Below are 27,945 nucleotides of genomic sequence, written 5' to 3'. Positions count from 1 at the left end.
TTATATATTTAAAGTATGGAATTTAATGTGTAGAAATCATATAGTATTAGGATTGATGAGATTCTAATGAAAGGGTGTCATTTAATGTGGTGTTTGGCAAAGGACACATTGCTTTGCTAAGTCCACATTGAAGGGACACATTGAATTGTTGTAGTCCCCAAACCAAATCTATATATATACATGTAGTTATTCTTCCCTGCCCATTCAAGAGAGGATTAAGGAAATTCTAATAGAAATCAAAAGCTGAGAAACTTGTTGATCCATAGAGGAATTAAGGAGATTTGGTTGTGGAAGGCTTCATCCAAAACACATTTGCTATTATGGATTCCGGTATGTTTTATAGTATTTATTCTGATAATTTGACATGAATGTTTAAAGATCTTGTTGTGATTATGAAATCTAAATTGACAACAAAAAAATCTCACAGAATCCCTCTGCAAGTTCCATCACTATTTGCAATATTGAAATAACCATATTATATGTTCGAAGTGGAGATTTAATTGTAACGTTAAGCTGAAGTTATTTGATTTATATAATGGGGGTTAATTGCAAACTCAAAACGTACGAAGCAATAATATTCATAGTTCAATTAGCTAAAATATAGTTCCATACAGTCTAATCAAGCACAATCATGGTTACTAATTCCGTAGCGTTGCGCGTATTCATCCTTACCAGGATGAACTGGTACCCATTTTGTTCGGGAACATCCTTTAGCATATATCACACAGGTCTCGGAGGACGAGCAGACCATAACGAGCTTAAGGCCCGCAGACGTTGAAAATGCTCCGCAAAAGCAACCAACCCTTTTGCTGCTTGTCGTGTCGTCAAGATTCGTGACATCTGTTGTAGACTTTGCTCTCGGAGATGGTCCGCCTGCGGCATCATGAAACTAGTCAAGAGTCGGCTAATTAAGCCACTGAACAGTTTAGAAAATTTGAGTCATGTAGTTACTATAATAATGGTTTGAATTTTGATATACATATATATAGATTCGGTGAAAGTACTTGATGTATGAATGTTTCGAGTGATTCCAACTTTTCAAGAGGCGAGCCCATTTGGTTGCTGAAGCTGCCGGGAGCCACGGGGAGAAAGGTGATACTTTGCGACATAGTTTGACGAAGCTTGTCCATTCCTTGTGTGAGAGCCTCCTCAGCTTGCGAGCAAGAGTCTCTCAAGTTGGTCACATTCGCTCTTTGCAGATCGTCCAACGGCTCTAGATGAGGAAATACAACCTGTTACAAGGTAGCGATATATTAGTTCTGGGAAAAAAAATTTGCAACATTCCGTGTATCATTCTCTATATCATTCATAATTAATGAGTTATAACATCTTTTTACTTTTATAATCAATACACATATAGAAGATTTGTTAAGAGAATAACTACAAAACTAAAGCAAATAATATAATCGAATATATTAAATAACAAAACATGCCACCCCAGCTGAGACTTGCAGTATTGCAAGTAAAATTTCATCTTATAGAAGTTAAAATTGGGACACAACCAAGTTCTATGCTAAGAACAATATATACATTTTATGAATGATATATTTAACTGTAGGTCTTGTAGACTAATGTCTGTAGCTAAAAATGGATTTGATAATGAAAGAAAACTTTACGTTAATGAGTTCCGATGGTCGGAAGCCTCCTATCCAGAGGAAGAATCGTTCGACGGATGTTCTCCACATGCCAGAAACCAAGTAGAATGCATCGACCCTGGCAGCAGCTCTTTTCATGCGAAAGAGATTGCAGTAATGATTTAGTACATTTTCTACAAGGATATGGAGCTCTACATCAGCTATTGGTGTCTGCAGAACAGTTCTTATTTCCGAGATTTTCCGGTCTTGCTCGTCAATCCAGCGACCGTATTCCATCTCAAACGCTCCAATTCCTACAAATGCATCACTAAAATTATCATTCCAAATTGCTGTCAATCCTATCGCTTAGTAAGACAACTCCAACGTATAATTTTACAATATTTAATGTCAAAGTTATACGTGAAATTTGTTGTCCAATTTTAAGTCTTCGTCCATGTATAGCTTAGTAAGACGACTCCTACATCCAATTGGTTGGGATCCTCAATATGTGTGATAGCTTTGTTTTAATTAGGGAGGAAAAAGTGGTTTATTAGAGAATATATTTGAGAGCAAAATAAATAAAGGAGGAAGAGGTCCCCTCATATTCCACCATATCTTCCATTATTATCATAAAGAAACCAGTTTGATACCTGAATTTATAGTTCCACAAAATGCCACATTGGTTGCAGCACCAGCTATGAGCAAACCCTGAAATATATACAGCACCCGATTGAAATTTGAGACTATTGCTCATTTATATGATGCTGTATGGCTCCATCCATATAGATTGTTCACCTGTTGTCGGGCTCGCCCGAGTTCTAGCTCAAGCTGTGCTAGCTTCAAACGGCTTGTTTCCAGTTGCTGAACATAAGCCTGGATTAGTAACACACATAATTAATACCAAGAATATATTTAGACTCAATTTTTCATACGAAAACTGTTGCTGCAAGTTCAAAAGTATATGGATCGACGACGACAAACCTTCTTGCGTAATCGGCTTTTCTTTGCAGCCTCGCGATTTTGAGCCAATCTTCTTTTTATCTGCCATTAGCTAGCCTCTCAAGTCAATTTGTCCTTTTTCTTTAGCTTAATTGACTTATGTATTGTAAGTCGAAATTAACGGGTTTTTTTTTTCTCAGTGGATTAGGCCTCACCTTGTCTGAAACACCGTTAGACGCCTGATTATCTTCAGAATGCCCCAGTGATTTGTCAGAAGCATATTGATCAGACTGCGATCAATTATAGGATGGCAAAATCAAATTAAACATCAGTAGTATCTAAATATCTGAAATTTCACACACGTACCCTGTCGTCGATTTTGGGTTCGGTATCGATGATTGTAGCAGTGCACACACCAGTTCCAGGACTGCAGAGACCACTTTCAAAAGTAGAGTCATCCCACATACTAAATTGGTGGAGAGGTGATTCATACATGCCGATCCTACTTAACGGGGCGAATTGAGTCGAATGAGAAGTCATGTTAATGATCTGAAACTGAACAAGGGACAATTGGAAAATTATTCGAATAATTTTTTATATATGCAAGAATGAAGAAAGACTTACGCTCACTTCCCGAGATCAATTCAAAACATGAAATTTGTTTCTCAGTTAGTGGCAAAATAAGCTAATCATGATCAGAAACAAGAAAATTTTGATGGCGGTATCGAGATGTATAGTACTTCACACCAGCTTGTTTCTCTCCACAATCAGGAGAAAGTAAGACAAATAATTGAATTGTATGATCCTCCAACTAATTTATAAATAAATGGTAAAAAGAAGCGACTCTTTCTGGTAAGCTACAGTCAAATACTTTAAATTTTCTTTTCTTTTCCTTTATTAATTAATTATAATCCCACAAATCATATTAATATTATGTTCAGAATTGGAATTCAAAACGTTAAAAAAAAATTAATGGTATCATTTACTTGTTCTCACATCTAAAAATAATTAGAACTTATGGAATTATTCATTACATTTTTTATTTAGAATAAGGTTGGAAGCAACGAGAGACAATTACATGCATGTGTCTCGTTTTTAACCAGAAAAACTAATAATCTATACAATTTTTTTAAAATCAGAGTGCTTTTGATCTTCCCGTGCTTAAAGTTCTTTGCCTACCTCATTCTTCTAGAAAATTTTTTATAACTTAGTTCCTTCTTCAAATAGCTCAAGGATCCAGAAAAGACACATTGATCCTCTATATATATATATATATATATATATATATATATATATATATATATTTGTATTGTTTTCTTTTATAGAAAGCATCTAGCTTTAAGAAGCCCAAATTCTTTCATGAACACATAAGATTCACCCATAAATCATAATGGGAATGTGTACATGACACGCATTTACTTTCGCCTCGTCAAACGACAAAATTGAATAATTAGTTCTTAATTAATCAGAAAATATCGACCGAAATAACATACAAATAATTTTTTTTTTTAAAAAAATAACAAAACCATATCATAAATTGCCTCCAATCCCACCACACCGCCAATAGTGCTGGTCGATTATTAATTAAGCTGTCTCATTTTAAAGGGTCTAAGTGGTCTGATCCTTAACGATCAAATAATTTTGGGGAATATGGGAACCATCTTCTGATAGAATAGAAGAAAATGTATAATATTAAAGAAAGCGTACGTACATGCATGTTTCCGAAAAGGACTTCAAAATCATCCGCTTAGTCATAATTAAGCTTTTATAATCCGAGACTAATATGCTGGCTTTGGGTAAATTATTGTTTTAAGCCATGATTAAAGGCCAGTTGTTACTTTTATAGTTTTACACATAAGAAGTACACTTTAGGCACTATAGAACAACATATATGTGATATATATGGATATTAAAATATCTTTATAAATTATAAGTGAACGAGCAACAAATTAAATATGGTTGAAAAGTCACGAATAAAATCGTGAGACAGCTTCACACAAGTTTTTGTGTTTTTTTTTTATATCACCAAACTAAATATGAAACTGGAATAATTGTATTATTAACTACTAATGATTATGGAAAAATACTTAAGAATGGAGGTGTTTTTTCGCAGTCTATGTTATGTTGAATACATTCAAATTTATGAGTAAAACTCTAATTAATTGTCATTTTAAGAATTATTAATTTAAAATATTAACAAGTGAGATGATTTTAATCAATTATAAATCTAATTATTTATTAAAAAAAAACATGTATTGAAGTAGAAGGATGAAATTTCCTTCAAATATTTTATTAAAAATCTTTTTCGAACATAAAAATCCATTTTCTCTTTTCCTCTGGCTTTTACAGCATGAAATCTCACATTCGAAAGCATAAACTAATTTCCAAAGGATCTTTTGGTGGCTTAACCCATTTGAATTCCTCTATGTTGGTAAGCTCCCACTTTAATTTGTTTTTTTTTATTTATTTATTTATTTATTGACGCTTCTTTTTCTTTATTGTTATTATTACTATAATGTTTCTTCCAAATCAAGAAAGTAACGAAACAAAGTGGCCACATCTAATAAATAATCCAATTTATTATCCATATGCTTTTAAAAAAGCTAATTAAAAGAAAGCAATATTAGCACGGTATGTTTCAAAAAAGCGACCAATTAAACATACACAAGTATACATAAATAAGTGGGATGTGAAATCTAATCCGAGTTATTTATTTAATAGTCGATTTTTTTTGAAACAGTCTTATAAATATTTAATAGTCGATTTTTTGTGATACAGTCTCACAGATCGGGCTAACTCTGTCCATATTAACAAACAATAAGTAATATTTTTGACATAAAACTAATATTTTTGACATAAAACAAAGATATTTTTCATGGATGACTCGAATATGACATTTGTTTCATAAAATTGATTCGTGAGACCATATGCCGAAAGTTTTTGTGTTTATTTAATTGGATGATGAACTTTATGAATTCATTACACTTGTACGGTCACATTTATTTCAGTTGAATATTATTTTGTTAATTATAATGTGATTATCGGTCCAATTATAGTAAGCTTGAAATCTCATATCCATCATTTAACTTTAATAAACAAGTGGGGAGCTACGAGTTTGAATTCATGTAAAACTTAAATAAATAGATAATTTTTTTACTAATATTGAGAGAATTAGTAAAATATATTATGTAGCCACTAACTGCATAAAAAGGAAAAAAAAAGTAAATGTACACTAACGTTGCACATGAATCTTAATAAAAAATTTGCACATATTAATTTGAATATATGAAATATGAGTAGGTCTCTTGTGAGACGGTCTCACGAATCTTTATCTGTAAGATAAGTCAACCCTTCCGATATTCATAATAAAAAATAATACTCTTATCATAAAAAGTAATACTTTTTCATGGCTGCGCTAAATAAGATATCAGTCTCACAAAATATGACCCGTGAGATTGTCTAACACAAGTTTTTGCCATAAAAATATACATTAAAGATTAAATAAACATATTTTACTATTGAACTGTTTACCACTATCAAATGAAATCTTCATCAGATTACCATAATCTCAATAAAAACAAGAAAATATATATATATTATGGGAGGAACCAATACTTTGCAGATGGGTTAATTATCTATATAAAAATATATAGTGCAAGCCCATTTGTTATAAACTATATATGTATATATTATTTGTGAGATATTGCATGTCTCCAATTATTGAGAGCGAGTGATCGTTTTATATATTTTTAAAAAATTGTGTCACATAATATTTGAACTTGTCGTTGTGCTAATTAACAGTCGATTTAAACGTAGTTACGCGATTCTTTGAAAATTTGGCTCAAAGATACATTTACTTAAATGATTAAGTGCATGCTGTCAGAATTGATTTTGACATATTATACAAATATATATAATGTGTGTTTGTCTTTTGAATTTAATTTATAGATAAAATGAAATCAATCACATGAAAAAGGTTGTGGGAGATGTTTTTTTTTTTTTGGCTTTGATTACTTTAATTAATCGTATGTTGTATGATCGTATTCCTTCTCCTCTGATTGTGTTTAACTAAAGCCAATTAATCTGAGAGAATTTTCGACCAGAAAGAGCCCCTGTCAGATATGCTTCCCAAATATAGACTACATAAACAAATATAATATATGAATGTAAAATCGAGTTATTATCGTTTTACCAAAAACTATAGTTTATGGTAATAATATAGTTACGATATTTTAAATTACACAAGCAACTTAAGAGCACAATTGAATTGGATGATGCATAATGCATAGGTGATTGTCGACTACTTCCAACATTGCGTAGTATATATATATATATATATCATCCTTTGAGCTTTACGACAAGTTGATAAGCCACTTTATGTCATTTGGAAAAAAAATAAAGAAAAAAGATTAACTTTAATTTGCGTCCCCTTTTAATTTTTTTTTTCAAAAATGTTTAAAATTTCTTGATTTTTCTTCTTTCCTTTTTCTTTTTCTGCTTTAGCATTATTTTTTGTTTCTAACGAAAAAGGAATGACCTCATTTCAGCAAGCCCATAAATAACCCTTAATACTATAAAAGGTAACAAATCAACACCAAGTTTTATAAGTCTCAACTTTCTTCTTTTTAAAATATAAATTTATGTTACATTTTCTGGAATATAATGTTAATTACTCTGTTTAAAATTATATATACTGATTTTTTATTTTAAATTTAAAAGGAACGATAAATCTTTCCTATATTAAATTTGATCAGCAATTTTAGGGATGAAAATGTGACGGGACGGGTTTGCCATTCTCATCCCCATCTCCGAATTTCATCCTCACCCTCATATTTGCCCCAATCCCCGTTTTTTCGGGTTCGGAGAATCCCCAAACCTAAAACTTCGGGGATCAACTTCTCATCCCCGCCCCCATCTCCGTTTCAAAAATATTAATATGGTAAGACGATGACGGATTCGGAAATTTTATCAAACTAAAACTTATTATTATCTATTATTATCAGTGATAATATTAATATTAATATCAATATCAATATTAATAATAATAATATTATTAATATTTTAAAAATAATAATATTTATATTATTAATACTAATAATAATAATATTATTTTATTGTTGATATTATTTTCGAGGCGGATTCGGGGATGAGGATAGTAATCCCATATCCGCCCTGAACTACATCGGGGATTTAAAAAAATACCTGAACCCGAACCAGAAAAAATCGGGGATCCCCATCCCTGTTTCGAATTTTTTCCCGCAGGGCTCCAAACCCATGGAGAAAGTTGTCATCCTTAAGTAATTTAGACATATAACTTGCCATTAAAGAAGAGACACATACATTCGAGTATTTCAAGCATATATATATATATAAATAAATTTCATTTTGCTCCACAAAAAAAAGAAGAAGAAGAAATTATTGTCTTTGTGTTTTCCTTTCATGATTGTTTCTTTTCTTTATAGCAATTATGTGACAAAAGGTCTTTGCGTTTATTCCTAACGTTATCTTTTCAAAAAGAAAATGTTTGTTCAAAGAAAGAGAGAAGGAAAGATATGTGAAACTCATATTTGCTTTCAACGTTTGTCCTTTTCCTCACTGAAACTAATGTTGGAAGATATTTATTTATATACGATTGGAGGCCCATTACATCGTTCAATTTGGCCTAATTCATATGTGGTTGGAGGCCCATTAAATCGTTTAATTGGCCCAATTCATATGTGGCCGCCCACTGGTTTTGAAAATCTCGCTCACTGGACTCTGCATAAGCAGGCTTCTACTCTATCTGTTCCTGTGCTTGGTCGAATGATTCGGTTAAGGAAAAAACTGGAATGATACGGAGCTCGATTGATGATAATGTTATGTGAGTTCTAATTGAATGGCCTGAATTTCTGAGTTTTTTTTTTTTTTTTTGCTTTGATTTCTTTTCTTTTTTCTTTTGTGTGTGTGTGATTGTAACTGCTCGGAACAGTTAATGAATGCATTCCTGTTGTTATGTGGTTTGGGGAAAAATTATGCGCAGTCGGAAACTTTTTACGGGACCATTGACGTCGGTCAAGGTTCTTATGTAGTAGTTTATTCTACCAAACTTGGAAATGTTCGCGATTCACATGTTAAATTATTCTTATGCAGTTTACATGTTAAAATATTCTGTCCGCATTGCGGTGTTTACTGGTTAATATGTCCCGCTTTGAAAATATAGTGTCCTGTAGATTTTACGGTTAGCCGATTAAACATATCTTTTTTAGCTTAATTATTATTAGGTGTTAAAGAATTTTGTGGATTTTAACTTGTTTTATTTTGAGCTTTATCATGGTGAAGATTGAAGAAGTTTTTAAATTTACGGTGGATTTGATAATACAACGGTTGGATTTTGAATACTATTTTACATTGTTCCCAGAGGGCCAGAGGAGAGAAGTTATCCGGTTTGTAGGCCAACAGTTTCTGGGAAAGAGAAATTCTTTTCGATGTTCTCTCCATTGTACAGCTCCCTGCCCTTAGCTGTATATCAAAATCAACCGCCTTGTCCACTTGATACTCAGTTATTCATTCCACCAATACGCGGAAATAAATTCCATAGAAAAGAAATTCAGTGTATAGCCCATTACACTTACATATTGAATTTCCCCAACGTTTCCAAGAAGCCACCTTTTTTCACTCGTTCACATGCTCTATATGTATCTCCAGAAAATGTGGATGATAACTACAATGTGCTTGTATACAAGACTAATCCAATTATTCAACCAATTGACTCCAGCTCATTTTGCCATTGGGTTCAGTCTTGTTCTAATACTGAAGTGGTTAGGAAAATGCATGCCTTGGTTGTTAAGAGTATGAGAGATCCAGTAGTTTTTGTTAATAATAACTTGATCAGCGTGTATGTGAAATTTGGGGATTTGGTGTCAGCTCGTGGGGTGTTTGATTATATGTTGGAGAGAAATGTTGTTTCCTGGACGGCAATGCTTAATGGATACCAGAGATATGGGATAAATGACGAAGCTTTGAGATTGTACTGTGAGTTTGTTGCCAGTGGGTTTGTGGGAAACTCCAAGACATTTGTGTGCATGTTAAATTTGTGTAGCAAGACCTTTGATTATGAACTTGGAAGGCAACTTCATGCTTCTGTAATAAAGAGTCAATCGGGTAGTTTAATATTAAATAGCGCCATCTTGCATTTTTACGCTCAATGTGGTGATTTGGATGGTGCTTTTCTTGTATTTGACGGAATGGAAAGATGGGATGTAATTTGTTGGACTACGATAATTACAGCTTATTCACAACACGGAAGAGGGCAGGACGCATTTGCCATGTTTTTGAGGATGATATCCGATGGACTTGATCCAAACGAGTTTACTGTCTCTAGCTTGTTGAATGCCTGTGGTGAAGAACAAGCACTGAAATTTGGTAGACAATTACATGGAACCATTGTGAAGAATTCATATGATATGGATGTTTATGTTGGGACTTCACTGGTGGATATGTATGCAAAGTGTGGAGAAATCGTGGACTCCAGAACACTCTTTGATAAAATGAAATGGAAAAATGCTGTCACTTGGACATCAATCATAGCAGGATATGCTCGTAATGGACATGGTGAAGACGCCATTAGACTGTTCCGTATGATGGGAAGATTGAAGGTATTTGCAAACAACTTAACCATGGTTAGTATTGTCCGAGCTTGCGGTTTACTCCGGGCTTTGTCATTAGGAAAAGAAGTGCATGCGCAGGTTTTCAAGACCTTTTCACCAAGCAATATTTTCATAGGTAGTGCACTTGTGTGGCTTTATTGCAAATGTGGGGATTACGTCTCAGCATCTAAGGTTCTCCGATACCTGCCCGATAAAGATGTAGTTTCATGGACTGCAATGATTTCTGGTTGTTCCCTCCTTGGTCATGAGTACGAGGCCCTCGAGTACTTGAAGGAAATGCTGGGTGATGGTGTGGAACCCAATCCATATACTTATTCATCGGTGCTGAAGGCATGTGCTAAACTAGAAAATATTAACCAAGGGAGGCTAATCCATTCCTCCATAAACAAGAGCCCTGAATTATGGAACGTGTTTGTGGGCAGTGCTTTAGTTCATATGTATTCTAAATGTGGGTATCTTTCGGATGCGGTTCAGGTCTTCGATAGCATGCCTGAGAAGAACTTGGTTTCCTGGAAGTCGATGATCGTAGCATATGCAAGGAATGGGCTTTGTGGCGAGGCTTTGAGGCTCATGTATCAAATGCGAGCTGAGGGCATTGAGGTGGATGATTACATCCTCTCAACCGTTCTTTCTTCCTGTGGAGATTTTGAGTGGGACAAATGTTTATCATTCACAGCATCATTCGCAGTCATAAAGATCCTCTTTAACAGATTTCGAGAAATACATTCTGATTGACCCTGTGTAAGTGTTACATGCACGGTTCCTCACGTAAACCTAAGATTTAGAGCTTGAGATGTTGGAAGATTTCACGACCTCGTAGCTGAACTTTCCTAAGGGAGTCATTTTCTCACATCATCACGAATCAAGTAAGAAATAGATCGACGAGGAACAAAGGCCAGCTCACTTTTTTTTTTTTTACCTCAAAACTTGTGAAGCTACTCTTATATATCACACACACATTTATATATACAGATATATCCATAATGTTTGCAGTTTGGTCTGCTTAAATTGTGTGCTGTTTTGGTGTATTCGCTATGTTAGATAGAAGTATTCCAATGTACTAGTATTCATCAGTGTGCGATAGGCAGACGGTGCCTAGGCACTTAGGCGGCCACTCAGACGATTTTTGTTTTTAGCCTATATTCTTCTACTTCATCTCTATATTTTTCCTAAATTTCACCTATATTCGATTCAAATTCAAAATATATAACATTAGGTTGAAATACAGACTATGGTACATGTTTTTTTTATAAAAAATATTGACAAACATAATAGTACCATGCTAATGTATTTGAAATATCATGATAATAGAAATTAGATTCGAAGAGATGAACTTTCGCATTTTTTTTATAAAATAAATAAATATTAATATGTCTGGATGGATTTCGAGCAGCTAGGCATAGGGGTGATCAATTTTTTTTATTAACAGCTCGAACCACCCGAACTGAATTGCACCGCACCGTTTTTCATAATATGTTATAAAAACTGCGATTAAAAATATTAATCATAAACTGTACGGCATACGCGGTTAAGTTATTTTTTTGCCAAAAACCGCACCAAACCGCACCGCCTAAACCGCTTGCCATAATATTGGGCATAGAATCATAATAATTTGTAAATAACATATTCAAATAAAAAAGTCATCATTCATTATATCCCAACTTTCTTCAAAATTATTATTCTTAAAAATAAAACTTATCTTTTTCTTAATTATTCTTCATATTAGTTTTTTGTTAAAGTATTTATTTATTTTGCTATAATATTTTGTTTAAAGTTTGAAAGTAAAAAAAAGAAGATGAAATAGTGTAAATGTCATTTTTGCTTGTGAAAGTGTCGTGTTGTTAAATTATTAAATTTGTTTTGAATCTTGATTATTATTTTATCTATTTTGATCTTTATATGCTTTGAACTATATTTTATATTTGAAGACAATATATTGTTGTTATTTTCAAATAAATTAGAATATATGTTCTAATATTTTTCATTAAAAAAACCGTAAACCGACCGCAATCGCTTGAAATCGTTTAAAATCGTGAGGCTAATTTTTTATGTAAAACCGCGATTAATTTTTCAAAATACTAACCAACCGCATGTGACAATTCGATTTAAATTTTTTTTAAAAAATCGCAAAATCGCATCGTGATCACCCCTGGGCCTAGGCGGTTGATTTATGCAGCAACATACACATGCATCGCATTTCTAACTGACTTGCCTATATTCCCTGAATTCGTACTATAAATAGTGAACCCGCTGAAAACACTGTAACATTGATTTTAAATGGAAAATCAGTCCCATTTTGTATGTATATAATTAACCACAACTTCTTATTTCAAGATTGTACTTACTAATAATACATCACAATTTACGTTCGATGTGTTATTAGTTAATAAAAAAATATATCTAACCATGCATGTGGATCTTTCTCTTTTCTTTTCTTTTTTTTGAAAAAAATGAAATATTTGATGTTTTCTAATTTTTTGCTTTACTCAACCATTATTAAATATTTAAAAAAGGGGGGGTAACAAATCTGTTGCATAGGTCCACCCAAAAATATCCTCCTCAAGTCCCAAAAACCCAAATAAAAAGTCGCAAAAGGGGGAAAAACAACCAAATAAAAAGTTGATAAATAAAGCAACTGCATGTATGTTATTTTAGGTAATTTTCTCCTCCCAATCTCTATATTATGATCAAACCAAGAAACCTGTAATCCACCAACTAATTACATTGAAAACTTACATTGAAAACCTGGCGGGATTTCAACTTTAATAACCTCGTACATTCTTAACCCAACTAAGAAATTAATTTTGCCCGTTTTCGTATGGTGTAATTTGGCTTAGACAGCGATCTTCCTGAATTTTTACTCCACCTCCATTGCTGACACCCTTGTCTTTCCTACAAAGATTCCCTCTTTTCTTTTTCAATTTTTATTATGACTTGCATTTCAAGCTGCCCCCCACCTTAGATCCGTGATTAGGTACCTAGACGATTCCTAACCTCCTTTTCTTTTACTAACTCAAGTTCTTGAAAATCGGTGTTTCTTTTTTCTTTTTCTTCACTGTTTCCTTATTAATTTTTTTTTTACGAAAATGAGGTGTGAGCTTGTTTAAAAGTGAGCAGTGTCACTGAGATTTATCTGTGTATAGTAGGTTCAGTCTCTGTTTTTTAAATGATTTGACAGAATTGCTGCAGTGGTTTTACCTCTTGTTTATCTTTTTGTTCTTGAACTTTCGGCAACACCTGCATTCTTTTTTATTTCTAGTTATCACATTTTCAGATTCTCTGGCACATTTTCAAGACAAGTCTTTTCTGGGATTTCAGTTGGTCTTTTGCAGTGCCCAGGATCGTCTGGGGGGCGTTGTTGAATGAAGCCAATGAGCTAGAAGCCAAAGTTTAGCGCTCCCTGTGTCAATTTAAAGAATAACTTGAGGAGCGGCCCATTGCATCTCGAGGAAGAGGTATTTCTGTTTCTAACTTCATATATGCTTGAATTATAGAGATATTATTTCGTAAGTCGAATCAGTTTTGCTTGCATTTTTAAGATCTGGGCTTTGAATTCATTATTTGTAACAAGTAAATTCTTTCTTGAATTTTGATATGATCCCTCTCTCTGTCTCACTCTCTCTGCTATTGATGCTTATGGTATTACCTTGTTGAAGTGAATTATCTCGTAAGATCTTGATTTTTGAGAAAATAGTTTGTGCTCTGTGCTTTGCGGGTTCATCGCAGTTCATGCGCTTAAAACAGGATTGGTTTACGGTGCTCCAATTTGATTCAGTCAGAATGAAAGGTCTTCTCTTTTGTTCTTATAGTTTCTTATTTTTGTAATTCGATTAATCGCTGCCATTCCTTCAAGACTTTAGCATCCTTTTTAGGTTACTAACAAGATGCAAGTGCGTTCATATCAGACGTTGTGCTATAACTGAATTGCAGGTTGGATTGATCAGGATACATTAGAATTATCAGTTAAACTGTATAAATTCAGTAAGATGTCATAGTTTCCGCTTTCAAAATTACTGCTTTTGTAGAAATAATTATAATCTCATGCAACCAACATTGTAAAAAGAGAACCCAAATTTTATGCTTAGCAAAGCAGCCGAGTTTTAAAACTTTCTTAATTTTAACAATTTCAGAGACATTCACTTAATGTTAGCAATGGAATCTAATTCTATGTACATTTAGTGTCAATGCATGGTTAATTAGTCGCGAATGCGTAAATTTATGTCTTATCAAAACATTGTTTGATAATCATAAGTTTATCAAATTTTCATGAGGATTGCACCGTCTTTTCATGATTGTAACAGACACCAATGAAATATCAATGCTGTTAGTGTAGACTGTAGTATATATTTATTTTCTTTGATTATGGTTCATGACAATTTTCTATTACACATTGCAGGTTTTGAGGAGGTTTTCTGGGTATTATCTTCATCTAAGTTCAAGATTTGCTTCTTCAGTTGATGCTTGAATTAGGTTCGATATAATGTCAAAGATAACCAAGTGGAAACTTGACAAGACCAAAGTGAAAGTGGTCTTTCGGCTGCAATTTCATGCCACACATGTATGATTTCTCATAAATTTCATTCCTACATATGACGACTTCTTGTCTAAGACTTACTCTTTCTGAGTGTCTGGTTGTGTTTACCATACCAACACTCCTGTTAATTTTTGTTCAGACACTTTTTTCAGTAGGTTGTCCTCTTTGTAGATTTTTGTTTTAATTTTTGAAAAGTACTAGCAGTCTTGTACGTTGGACCTGCTCTAAAGATACTGACTAGCTATGAAATGGATGAAAATTTATTTGGTTCCTAAACAATGAGTTTGCAATGACTGAGTCACTGACCGACATTTTATGTTTGATGTCTCAGGTTCCACAGAATGGGTGGGATAAGTTGTTTATATCATTCATCCCTGCTGATTCTGGCAAACCAACAGCAAAGACAACCAAAGCTAATGTAAGAAATGGGACATGTAAATGGGCTGATCCTATTTATGAAACCGCAAGGCTTCTTCAAGATTCTAAAAGCAAGCAATATGATGAGAAGCTATATAAACTTGTTGTGGCCATGGTATGTCTCAATAGTGATACTACTTGAATTCTTTTTTTGTCACCGATCTTTTCAAACTTCCTGATTAAATTTTGAACTATTTAATATGGTTAAGAATATTGATAAAATAAGCCTCTCCATGTCATTCGTATGGTTGATACATTACCAATTGCCATGAATTGAATCATTTTCTTTGTTGAAACACTTGACAAATATAGCAACATAAAATTTAGATGTCTTCTTGCTAGTTCCAAGTTACGAGAATTTTATTCAGTCTAAGGCACGAGTACCATATGGATTTCGTCATAAAACGTGTGTTCCGGTAATTTCACTTTGTTTAACAAACATTGCATTCTGTCATTAATATCGATTGGACTGCCCATCAAGCCGTAGTCTTGCCCTGTTCTGGACATGTTGTTTTGAGCTTTACCAAGCTAGTCTAATCTTAGGCCAAAATCAATCGAAGGAAATCTAAGAAAAGGCGAATCAAGAAGCTTAAATATCACAAGTTCTATCATTCAGGTGAAGTGTGATGAGGTTTGAAGGGAGAAAGCAAATTCATGTAGATGACTGGTAAGAGCCTTTACCAAAACTTCGAACTTAGGATATCTAAATGGAAAACGAGGATTTTAAAAGGCTAAACTGGCTAGAACTTGTTATTTCGAAAAGGTTGGAGTATCATAATTATAGCGAACTTAAATGTAATGGTTTCAGAGAATCGTGTTGGAATTTAGGAGAATCGAATCTTAGTATTAGATGTTACTCATGGTCTATCGATATATTTGCCACACGTACTAATGGATTCAGTCATACTTTCTTGTTAATGTCTACTAAATAGTTCTTATGTTTCAGTACTGATATATCCCTCCAGTAACCATTAACAGAATGTCAAAGTCAGAGCTAGTGGCAGAATTTTAATCTTTTTTGTTCCGTTATGCAGCAAGAAAAAACACATGGGCCTGGCATGATTGTTCAATCATTCTCGAGTAGCAAAAGGGCCAATAGTAAAGATTCGATCTTTGGGATTAAACACTATCTTAATATTATTCTCTATATTTTTCTATAAATAAAATTCATGTAGAGGACTTTGTACACATTTGTGGTGGTTTTTGCTCTTCTGTTTATCTTCCCATCTTTAATCACAGCAATATCAGTATTTACCCCAAATTCATTGATTCTAGGGCGCTTCACGGGCTAGCATCCTTGGAGAAGCCACGATTGATCTTTCTGATCATGTTGATGCTCTGAAGCCTTTTGCTGTGGCACTCTCGCTTCATGGATGCGATTTTGGAACTATATTACATGTGAGGGACATAAAGTTCGCGAATCACATTTTTACCATTGATTTAACTCTGTTACACGATGAGCACATTAATTTTTTTTTACAACTTTGTACTTTTTTAAACATTCATCTTAGGAGTTGACTATTGACTTCGACTCTTGTGGTGATTTAACTTTAGCTAGTTGATAATAGTACAGCATCCAACTATCACTCTTCTACATACTGTGCATCATCCACTTCCACTTGGAAAGAAAAATGTGCACTATTTAACCATTAAAAAGCTCTGCTTGCTAGCCTACAAATCTCTTGTTTTCCTAAGAGCAGATGCAAACTTGCTACAAAATTTTGAATTTTGAATTGGCCTTTTCCACCCTAAAAAAAGGAAAAGGTCGATAGAGACATATACTTGCTTATAAAGCTTCCACTCTCTCTAGTTATTATTTTTTTCTTCATGCTCTTCTTTGTCTGTTGCTATTTTGATATCGGTACTCGCTCATAGTAATTAGATAAGCATGGTGGTTAGTTTTCTGGAAATTTCACACAAAATGTCACCCTTGTTGAGGTAAGTATTATAAACTATATAGTATAATGTATTGCGTCTTTGGAAATGTTGAAGCTGATTATGACACGCTGATGGTTCAAAAAATCGCCTGTTGACATTTTAACTCTTGCCCTCATGTCCGTTACCTATGTTTCTGCTCTTCTAATTTTCTGGCCGCATTTGACGACATTTCTCACGTGGCCGTCCTTTTGGTTGTTTATGCTTTGCCTATGATTATAATGTTATATGTTTGTTACTCCTTATATAATATCTTGATTTATTGCATCTGCATCCAGGTTACTGTCCAGCTCCTGACCTCAAAAACCGGCTTTAGGTACTGAACCAAGACTAAAAAAGACTAACCTTTTTTTGTACAGTGAATTGAAATTAAAAATTTAATGCTCACAGGGAATTTGAGCAGCAGAGAGATCAAAGAGAAAGGGGATTGCAATCAGGGGACGATAGCCATGGTCATAATAATACTGGGAAAATACGACATTTTGAAGAGGTCTCCTGTGATCAAATTTATATCGTCAGATTATTTTCGATTTTCCCTGTGGCCCTGCTTTGCTGTTTGTTCATTTCCTCATTTGGTCAATCTACACAACTTGCATTAAATATTCTCTTTGATATAACCTGTCAGATAATGTGTAAACCAAGACTAATTGTGAAGATCAGGTTAATTTCTTACTGATGTATTATGATGGAGGATTTAATAGAACAAGGGGACAAGAGTGTCTCTGTTGCCTTTGTGGGAGACAGGAGACATATCTGGCAACTATAACAACAATAAATAAATAAATAATGAACGAAATTAGAATGGTATTTTTCTTAAATGATTTATTTTATCTATTCTGATACTCTGTATGATGTTTGCAATTTCATCCTCTCACCATGTCGATCCATTGCTTTGTCTAGTTTGTAGAATCTATATGTCTCATCACTTGATCTGGAAATCTTCGATGTCAGAGTTTTGTTGTGTGTTTGGCCACATGGGTTTAAATTTTCTATCATCTTATTTCTCAGAGTTCGTTCTCTATTTTTTAGGTCAGTGCAAGGCTTAGATCAGATGCTAATGATCTCTCTTCCCTCGAGGAATACATGGACCTGAATGAAGAGTATGCCGACTCGGCTGCTGGATTTGATGGTTCATCCAATACATCAGAAAGTTTATTTGCTGAGAAGCATGATACTTCCAGCATACAAGATGTTGAGAGCCTCAAAATAATGTTTGGTGATCTACAAACTCTTTCTCATTGTCAAAGTTCTCATTCAGAGAAAGGAGATTCATCTGAACCTCAGAATATGGCCCAAGGGAGTAGTGATTCTGCTTTCATCTGGGATTCAGTCTATTCCTTTGATAATGAGTTGGCAATTGCTCGTGAGGATAACAATCGACTTAGAGAAAGTCTGGGATTGGCTGAATCATCCTTTTTAGGCCTTAAGTTGGAAGTCAGTTCTTTGCAAAGTCTAGCCGGTGAATTAGGCACTGAAAATCAAAATGTTTCCCACCTCCTTACTTCTGAGCTTTTTTTGGGTGAAGAACTGGCAAAAGAAGTTTCAGCTATGAAATTAGAGTGCCTGAAACTCAAGGATGATATTAACAGGCTTGAAGATTTAAAATCTATCCCTCGGATTGCCATTTCAGAAACAAGTGACGATCGGAATTATCACTTGCTTGAGGATGTGAAGCTTCAATTTTTAAAGGTAATCTCTTTAGCAGAGGGCAAGATAAGAGAACTTCAAAGCAAGACTTACATTTTCGCTGATGGTTGTGACAGTAGGCTGATTTACTCGGAGTTGGAGGCATTGCTCAGTATTCTGCGTAGTGTCAAACAAGGAAATGGGGATGCAACAAACTTGGTACATGTGGTGCCATCAGAAAGCACAGATGTGAAGGAGATCCGAGAAATATGCACAGATGACCATACAGACTATGCATCCGAAAATGGATTTGGTTTGGATTTGTGTCATCCCGAAAGTATTCTTCAGCATTTCTGTGTTCCCGCTCCTGTCTCTGACCCTTCAGGTGCTATGGATGCATTGAAAGGCCAAATATTTGATCTTGTTAGGGAATTGGATGAGGCAAAAGTTGAAAAGGAAGGTCTTATCAGAAAAATGGATCAAATGGAATGTTATTATGAAACACTTATCCAGGAACTGGAAGAAAATCAGAAGCAAACGGTGGGAGAGTTGCAGCACCTCAGAAATGAACATTCAACTTGCCTGCATGCTTTGTCTTCCAGCAGAGTTGAAATAGAGTCGTCGCATCAAGAAATGAATCAGAAGATGATACAATTTTGTAATGAGAGGCATGATTTGGAAGTCCTCAACAAGGAGCTTCAGAGGATGGTTTCCTCTTCAGAAGCCGCTCTGAGAAGAGCCCGCTTAAATTACTCGATTGCCGTGGATAAATTGCAAAAGGACCTTGAGCTGCTTTCTTCACAGGTTGTATCTATGCATGAGACAAATGAAAACCTCATCAAGCAGGCTTTTATACAACCTTCAGAATTAAATTTGCAAAGGGACCATAATTTTTTGAAGAATCCTGAAGATTATGATGCAAAACATGTACCTCAGCATCAGAATCAATGTTTGGGTGACAGGAGAAAATCTCTAGGTGGAGATATTCTTTTGGAAGACTTGAAGAGATCCTTATCCTTGCAGGAAGAGCTTTATCAAAAGGTTGAAGCAGAACTTATCGAAATGTGTAATGTGAACTTGAACTTGGATATATACTCAAAAACATTGAAAGAATCGCTACTTGAAGCAAATGCTGAAATTGGCATAATGAAGGGGAAAATGGATGAATTTGTAGCAGAGTTGGAACTTTTAAATGCTTCTCAGAATCAGTTGATGATGAGGTTGAATGAAGCCTCAGATGACATTCATAAACTTAATGAGTACAAATCTAGTTGCATTTCTCAACGTAGTGAATTGGCTTTGCAAAACCAGCTTTTAGAAGATAAATTGGATATTTCGTCTGAGGAAAATCATCTATTTTCTGAGAAGGTGAAATATTTGGAAATTATTAAAATGGAATACAGAAGATGCCAAAGCAAAATTGAAACTTATTTAACTGAGAATGTTGCGCTGTCTCTTTCCTTGAAACAAGAAGCATTTGAAAAGGAGAAACTTCAAAATGAATTTTCGCTTTTAGAGGAAAAGTGGAGTATCCTGAAATCTGAATCAGATGAGTTGGCATCTTTGAAGGAAAATCAAGATGATCATATCAGCTTTATGCAAGATAAGTTGGCGAATCTGTTGGAGTCCTACAATAAAAAAGTTTGTGTTTTGACTAATTCACACTGTCTCGATTTCAAGCACATAGATACGAAAGATGCCATCTTGCAGTTAGAAGAGATCCAGCATAATGCATGTGGAAGAATTTTTCAACTGATTGAACAAAATAAAAATCTCGAAGGTGAAATAGTCACGGCCAGATTGGAAATAATGTCAATGAAGCAAAAGTTTAAGAGTGACATGCATGATATGGTGACTAAGCTTGATGCGTCCAATGCCCTTGTGGAGAAACTTCAAACTCAACTCGAATCTATTGGCAACAAATTCCAGTTCAGTTTTGAAATTGAAGACAAGTATGTGCAGCAAAACAAATCACTTTTAGCTGATCTTGGTTTGTTGGAAGATCGCATGCAGGAACTGACATGTAAAAATGGTCACTTTGCCCAAGAGACTGCGTGCTTGGATGCTCTGGTTGAGGAGCTTGGGAGTAGTAAATCAGCTATCTGTGCACTGATGCAAGCAAAACGAGAACTTCTTGTATCCTTGAAGAATGAAAATGAAAAATCTGTCAATATTTCATCTGAGTTTACTTATCTGAAGGAAAGTTTGAGCAATTTGAATGATGAGTTGCAAAGAGAAAAGGTTTACAGAGATGAACTGGAGGGAAAAATTAAAGATCTTACTTCTCAGTTGAATACGGATCATACTAAACTAATTTATTTGGAACAGCAAAACGCCGAACTTGTTCATACTAGGGGTCTAGCATTAGATCTAGAGTTCGAGAAATCTAGACTTGCTCATCTTTTGGAGCAGCAAATGGAGCTTATGAAAGAACTTCACCGTCAAATTTCTGATCAATCTAGTCTTGAATGCCAGCTACTTTTGCTTTATGATTACTCGCTTGCCGCAGATGTTGAGCTGACTTATGTCTCAAACCAGTACAGATCCCTCTGCAAAAAATATTCCCAGCAGCTTGTGCTCTCAGAGAGTTCTCTCAGGGAGGAACGGGAGAGGTATCATGAATTGGAGGTTACGTTGAATCGATACCGCACCAGTGAAGCTCATTTAAGTGAAGAAAGAGATAACTTAATGAAAATTCTTCAAAGGCTCGAGTCTGAATCTGAAGTCGCTGAAGCTCAAAATAGGCTTCTTTCTGTTTATAAAGATGATCTCAAGAATCAACTTGAGGAGTGCAAGAGTAAGTTGGCAACAGTGGAAAACAGCAGCTCCTTGGATAAAATCTTACAAGCTTCTGAGGTAGAAAAGCTGAAAAATATGATGATAGATGCTGAAAAGAGATACCGCACCAGTGAAGCTCATTTAAGTGAAGAAAGAGAGAATTTGATGAAAAATCTTAAAAGCCTCGAAGTCTGAATTTGAAGTTGCTGAATCTCAAAACAGGCTTCTTTCTGTTTCTAACGATGATGTCGAGAATCAACTTGAGGAGTGCAAGCGTAAGTTGGCAACAGTGGAAAACAGTAGCTCCTTGGATAAAATCTTACATGCTTCTGAGGTAGAAAAGCTGAAAAATATGATGATAGATGCTGAAAAGCATATCAGTTGCTTGACAGTTTCAAAAGAAGAATTGGAAATTTTAATTTTAGTACTCAAAGGCAAACTGGATGAACAGTGTACTGATACAGTGCTGCTGGAGGATTACAAAGACACGGTGATGGAGTTACGTTCCCAATGCGATGAAATTTCACATATGCTCTCTGAACAGGTTTTGAAGACTGAGGAATTTAAAAACTTGTCCATCCACTTGAAGGAACTAAAAGATGAGGCTGAAAATGAATCGCGTCTGGCTTGTGAGAAAAAAGAAGCTGAAGGGCATTCGGTTGCTGTGCATGATTCATTGCGAGTTGCATTCATGAAAGAACAGTACGAAACTCAACTTCAAGAACTGAAGCAAAAGCTTTCTATATCCAAAAAACATGTAGAAGAGATGTTTCTAAAATTGCAAGATGCTATTGACGAAGTTGAAAATAGGAAGAAGTCTGAAGCTGTGAACTTGAAGTGGAACGAGGAGCTATCACACAAAATCATGGACATCGAAAAAGAATTGCAGTTGGTACTTGCAGAAAAACGTGAAATGAGCAAAGATTATGACCGCGTAAGAGCTGAACTTGAATGTGCATTGCTTAGCTTAGAGTGTTGCAAGGAAGAAAAAGGAAAGCTTGAAGCTTATTTACAAGATTGTGAAGCAGAGAAATCTCAACTTGCTGTTGAAATTAACTTGGCAAAAGTACAGTTGGAGAATCATACAAAAGTTAAAAAACATGAAAATGGTTCTGTGATTGACGTGGGATATTCAGTGAACGAGTTACCTCAGAAATCATCCCCTATTGTCTTAGATCACAACAAGTCTACTTGCACTGATAAAAGAATATGTGCAACGTCGACCTTGGCTGATGATGATGCAGATTTAGCAAAGGCTGTAGAGTTGCGGACTTTTCAGGTACTGTCTTCTAAGCTGCGATTTTTTTACCGCTTTTTAGAATGACTAGCAAAAAAACACGTGCATCCGCACGTGAATCCATATTCTAAATAACTAAAAAATAAATTAATAATAAAAATATTTTTAATCTTTGCATAACGTAATTCAATCCATCAAACAACATTTCGTTCGGAAAAAGATAGATCAAAATAAATTATAAGAATTTGAAATAATGATTTATAAGATTAAGTACTAAATTGTACTAACGTAACAATACAAATACAATGATATGAAAGGATTTGAATTGATTAAGCAATATAAGAGTGTAAATAAAATTATATGAATATATTTTAATTAATTAAGCAATATAAGACTGGAAGAAAACATTTTAGTATATGATATTGATATTTATCTACTCATTACATCAATTAATTGATAAATATGTTCCTAAAATGTAAAATTACATCTTGAAAATCTAAAATAGTACTTACTTATAATTTTGGAATACTTAAAAACATGTGACAACAATTTTTCATTTTAAGTTAGATTTTAAAATATAACCACGTAAATGTCGTAAATTCGAAATCTTTCACAAACTTACATTTTGTTAGTCGATAAATTATATAAAATAATAATAAAACATTACATTAGCTAAAGAAAGCCTATGGACACAAATTGTATTTTGAGAAAAAAATTAATATATTTAAACACAAGAATTGAAAATAAAGTAAATAAATACTCCATTCACCTCTTCTAAGGATGACAATGGTAAATAGATAAAATTATCTATTCCTCTATACAAATTCAAAGGCATCACAAAGATAGAAATTTAGAAGTTTAACATAAAATATAGAAAATTAATTATAGACTATTTTCTCCCTCTCATTTAAATTCTAATTTGTATATATTATTTGCACCTAGTGATTCTCATTACACAAACCACAAAAACTCTTGTGACACGGTCTCACGGATCAATTTAGTGGATCGAATCTTTTATTTAGATCATCCTTGAAAAAATATTACTTTTTATGTTAAGAGTATTACTTTTTATTGTGAATATCAGTATGGTTGACCCGTCTCACAGATAAAAATTTGTGAGACCGTCTCACAAGAGACTTACTCTATACCAACAGAACTTCCAATTTAGTTATGATAACGTTATATTAAGAATTATTTGTTGGAATATCTTGCTCTTACTCCTTTTTGACGCATTTGTGTCATTTTTTAAAACAATTTCATCATAATTTTATCTATGTATCATTTGACTCTACTTTTTTTCTTCATATAATAGATGTCGTTATTGATTTTTTTTAAGAAAAGTAAGCTTAAAAAGTATCAATTGTGATAACATACGTGAATAAGCTCAAAATTTTTTGTTTGTTCAAAGTAAGTGTTTATTGATTTTTTTATTTAATTTTTGACTACCTTTTTGCCAATATAATTGTTATTATATACTTGTATGTAAATAGCTCTACAAATACAAATAAAATGTCATATTATTATTGTTATGATTGAGTACTATTTGATAATATATAAATATGGGGAGACCCAAATAAAATATAATCTATGAGAGTAATTAAAACAATTAATCATTCAATTTATTTTATCTATTATCAAAATTAGTGGGAAAAAACTATTGAAAAAATTGATTGGTTTTCTACATATTTCTTTCTCATTTTAGCAACTGTACAATAATATTTTTCCAATGGCATATCATCCGATGTATGTGGATGAACGATTCATTTGTACACACTTTTATAGATACTTCTGATTCAAATTTATTAATTTTTTTTATTAATATTATTTAAATTCACAATTAAATGTAGGTTTATAATATATTATATATATATATATATATATATTTGAAGTTTTTTTTTAAAATCTAATTAAACTATATATATTTGAAGTTTTTTTTAAAATCTAATTAAACTAAAATTTGTTTTTAATAATTCATTGAATGTATTCAAATGATAGTGAAATAGCACAATAAATAACATAATTAATTTAAGTTATAATTTAAATGAAAGTCTAAAAAAATTATTAATATGAAAAAAATAATTGATATTAATATTAAGTAAATTTAATAGTATGTTTTTTAAAATTAGCTCAAATATTTAAGAACATGGAGAAGAAAGTTCAAAGTGTGGTTAATTAGTATTAATTATTAATTCATAGACTAAATATGAAATTACCACATATGTTATCTAATAATGAAAATAAGTAAACATGTGAAGGGTAATAATGTACGTTAACCATAAAATGTGGTTAATTAGTATTAATTATTAATTAATAGACTAAATGTGAAATTACCACATATCTTACCTAATAATGAAAATAAGTAAACATGTGAAGGGTAATAATGTCCGTTCACAATGAGAAAACTTTTCTATGATCCACACTTTTATCGGTATATAGATTTAGAAATTAAAACTGCATGACTAAATCACATATGCAGCGTTGAGCCTCTCATCGTGCTTCCTTTTACTTGTTGACCTCCCCTAGTAAGGGAGCTCCATAACCTCCACCGTTTCTTTCATATGTTCTCGATGCTTACTAGTTTAAGCCATATTAGTTGATGCACAGCTGCCTCTTTCTCTAGCTAATAATCTATTAAGTTGGAAATTTGGAATTGATTATGATGCCAGTAAAAGGTATACGTAATTTGGATATCCTCTTCTTTTTTGTTTTCTGAGAAATGATTTTTCACACCTCCAGGATGGAGGCAAGCATCAGATTCCCGAGGCAGCTGTAGGAGAACACCCATGGAGTAATGGAAAAAATTCGGATGTGAAAAGTGATTGTTTAGGATCCCATATATTGAAATCTAGCCTGGAGCACTTACAGGAAGAGGTATTTCTTGTCTTGAAAAGTCTCAGGCTATCAGGGAGCTAATGTTTACTTCTAAAAGTCTGCTTCTGAAAGTAGGTTTTAATGTAATATATTGATGAGATTCCATCATAATTAGTGCCTTTTCTCCTGCAGCTGGAAAAGATGAAAAAAGAAAATATAGACTTTCACATAGATCATGAGGTGGATCCGAATCTTCAAGTTCCTCATAGAGAAATTATTCAGTTAGAAAAGGTAAGCTTTTGGATCTTTTGTAACTATATTGTAATGTGTCAGCAGGAGTTTCATTTCTGTTTCATTATGCTCCTTTTAAGGCAAATGAAGAGCTCAGAAACATGTTTCCCTCGTTCAATGACATCTCCAGTAGTGGGAATGCATTAAAAAGGGTTCTTGATTTGGAAATTGCGCTTGCCGAATCTTTGAAGGCAAAGAACAAATTGAACGCCGAAGTTTCAGAGGTATGTCCTTTACAACTTCTGTGGAGAGAAATGCAGACTAAGATTTTATTGGCATTTGCATCACTAACCTTAAGTACGTAGATGCTGCATCAAGAAATGCAGCATATTCATCCAGCAATAGCTTGACTAAAAAAGATTGTGATATTTATATTATAAATCTAGAGAGATTAATAAAAGTTTAGCCAAGGTTCTAAAAAACAGTAAGCGTAGGAATCGTCGAGGTCAAGTATCAAGCATTATTAACTTATTCGTATTTATCGATATAATGTAAAGATGCATTTAATATAATTTTAATTATCTTGATAAAAATAATAGATAAAATAATATATAGACCAAATAAATTTAAGATTAAATCTATATATTTTATGTTGGGGGGGGAAATGAATGAGCTCAAGTTTTTTCAGCTGAAAAATTTCAGATTTAAAAAACACACACACACATATATATAAATTTTTCTATTTTATTTCATTAAGAATATTAAAACTTAAGAATTAGCATTTTTGTGCATTAGACGTGCTTAAATGATCATGGCTTTGACCCATTTTTTCTCACTTTTTATAAAATTGTTACGTTTTTACTTGCACTTCATGCTTAATCTCGTTTTTGAAATCATTGGTTGTAACCCTCTAGACATTGTCTGGGAGATATAGGACCTCATGTCTGGATAATGTGAATTTTTTGTGGTGATTGATTCTCTTTTCTTATATTTCTACTATTCTATAGCTCAGCTATTAGAATTTGATTACAACCTTCAGAAGAAAAAAAACCCTCTTTTTTAACTGTACAACGAACATAGTAATATATTTTTTTTTGATTGAATTTAAAAAGATGTAAATTGTCATCCAAGGGCTTGCTAAAAGGAGCTGTCATCAAGCCCTTTATCATTTCCTTAGCTACGTGAATAAGGTTGAAAATTTTTGCATGGTTTTCTTCTAGTTCTATTTAAGTCACATGGTATCCAAGTGAGGACGTTGCAAGTCCAAAACTCGTGATATTCAATTCTTATATATTTCACTAGGTTCAAGATGGATGCTTAGTTTAGGTCTTTTTGTCTACTAACTCTTTTGATAAAAATCACAACTATAATTAATGCCACACACGATGTTTGAATATGTATTTCCTGCATATCACAGTTCTTTCTTGAAACAACACGGTGATGAGGAATCGGTGTTCAAAAGCTTCAGAGATATCAACGAGCTGATCAAAGAGATGTTGGAACTCAAGGGAAGGCATGCAATGGTAGAGACTGAACTGAGGGAGATGCACCATCGGTACTCTCGACTCAGTCTTCAGTTTGCCGAGGTTGAAGGCGAGAGACAGAAACTCAAGATGATGCTAAAGAATGTTCGAGCATCAAGCAAAGATGTTACCTTAAATCGGACATCATCTGTTGACTGATATTTTCAAAATCCTTCTTCGGGCCTAGATTTTGCCATTTTATCGTGCCAGCAATTGACACTTTCAATATCATTTGGTGGGAATGAGATAGCTTAATGCAGTTATCCTTGTAAATTATTGTTGCATTTGGCCATGTTTTGTAACGGCAAAAAACAGTCCTTAGCAGATAGGCCTTTGTAAGAAATGAAATATATTTTCATTTATCGTGTATAGAAGAGTATCAACGAATATGCATGAATTTTCCCATACTCGAAAGTTGAATTCTATTATTTATATTAATCACTGTATTTTATTTTCGATTATTTGCATATATCTGAAAGGATACACTTATGTTTTCAGTTTTCTATTAAGGTATGAATTGAATTTAGCATACGTGAACTTCAACGTCATGCTCGCATAAATGTAACAATATGTGTATTTATCCAAATATCTGAAGTATGGGGAGGGAGGGATCCAATACTATGCCAAATCTGAGGGGAGCAAAGCTTAATTAGATGCCAAAAAGTTTAAAACAATGATGCTAAACCTTAATATT

General features: G+C 33.5%; 3 protein-coding genes across 8 annotated transcripts; 2 read left to right on the top strand and 1 right to left on the bottom strand.

Annotated features, from left to right (window-relative positions):
* Positions 1-495: 495 nt before the first annotated feature.
* On the bottom strand, positions 496-3,311 carry LOC142552826 (transcription factor TGA1-like). 4 transcript variants are annotated; one of them, XM_075662672.1, is made up of 9 exons: positions 3,138-3,311; positions 2,880-3,068; positions 2,729-2,803; positions 2,556-2,615; positions 2,370-2,447; positions 2,225-2,282; positions 1,617-1,888; positions 1,005-1,232; positions 496-873 (listed from the first exon to the last, which is right to left on the bottom strand). In XM_075662672.1, the coding sequence occupies exons 2-9, from the start codon at positions 3,051-3,053 to the stop codon at positions 721-723; spliced, it is 1,098 nt and encodes a 365-aa protein (XP_075518787.1). In that variant the 5' UTR covers positions 3,054-3,068; positions 3,138-3,311; the 3' UTR covers positions 496-720. The 4 variants fall into 4 exon arrangements, with proteins under 4 accessions (XP_075518787.1, XP_075518789.1, XP_075518788.1 ...); XM_075662674.1 differs by having other exon boundaries at positions 2,880-3,062; XM_075662673.1 differs by having other exon boundaries at positions 3,144-3,311.
* Positions 3,312-8,231: 4,920 nt separating this feature from the next.
* Positions 8,232-11,293, top strand: LOC142552823 (pentatricopeptide repeat-containing protein At4g18520, chloroplastic-like). 3 transcript variants are annotated; one of them, XM_075662665.1, is made up of 2 exons: positions 8,232-8,373; positions 8,911-11,293. In XM_075662665.1, exons 1-2 carry the CDS (start codon positions 8,342-8,344, stop codon positions 10,892-10,894), a joined length of 2,016 nt encoding a protein of 671 aa, XP_075518780.1. In that variant the 5' UTR covers positions 8,232-8,341; the 3' UTR covers positions 10,895-11,293. The 3 variants fall into 3 exon arrangements, with proteins under 3 accessions (XP_075518780.1, XP_075518782.1, XP_075518783.1); XM_075662667.1 differs by lacking the exon at positions 8,232-8,373 and adding an exon at positions 8,380-8,569; XM_075662668.1 differs by lacking the exon at positions 8,232-8,373 and adding an exon at positions 8,593-8,730.
* Positions 11,294-12,918: 1,625 nt separating this feature from the next.
* LOC142552825 (uncharacterized) lies at positions 12,919-27,658 on the top strand. The gene is given in 13 exon segments (XM_075662671.1): positions 12,919-13,305; positions 13,434-13,614; positions 14,556-14,717; positions 15,025-15,225; positions 16,386-16,508; positions 17,324-17,361; positions 17,436-17,535; positions 18,075-21,635; positions 21,637-22,728; positions 25,423-25,557; positions 25,690-25,788; positions 25,869-26,002; positions 27,137-27,658. Coding segments are annotated over 11 exon segments (5,835 nt in total). The 5' UTR covers positions 12,919-13,305; positions 13,434-13,614; positions 14,556-14,639; the 3' UTR covers positions 27,411-27,658.
* Positions 27,659-27,945: the final 287 nt, after the last annotated feature.

Source organism: Primulina tabacum, chromosome 8, assembly GCF_025594145.1.
Source record: "Primulina tabacum isolate GXHZ01 chromosome 8, ASM2559414v2, whole genome shotgun sequence".
Taxonomy (NCBI): domain Eukaryota; kingdom Viridiplantae; phylum Streptophyta; class Magnoliopsida; order Lamiales; family Gesneriaceae; genus Primulina; species Primulina tabacum.
The sequence above is the reverse complement of the archived record's forward strand: the minus strand, read 5'-3'. Positions and strand labels throughout refer to the sequence as shown.

What these genes read in the sequence shown, in the direction of transcription:
- LOC142552826 (XM_075662672.1), bottom strand. Translation starts at nt 3,053, where the DNA reads ATGACTTCTCATTCGACTCAATTCGCCCCGTTAAGTAGGATCGGCATG. An exon ending in AACCCAAAATCGACGACAGG is followed by an intron (nt 2,804 to 2,879) that starts GTACGTGTGTGA and finishes AATTGATCGCAG; the next exon opens with TCTGATCAATATGCTTCTGA. An exon ending in AAAGCCGATTACGCAAGAAG is followed by an intron (nt 2,448 to 2,555) that starts GTTTGTCGTCGT and finishes TTACTAATCCAG; the next exon opens with GCTTATGTTCAGCAACTGGA.
- LOC142552823 (XM_075662665.1), top strand. Translation starts at nt 8,342, where the DNA reads ATGATACGGAGCTCGATTGATGATAATGTTAT. An exon ending in TCGATTGATGATAATGTTAT is followed by an intron (nt 8,374 to 8,910) that starts GTGAGTTCTAAT and finishes CATTGTTCCCAG; the next exon opens with AGGGCCAGAGGAGAGAAGTT.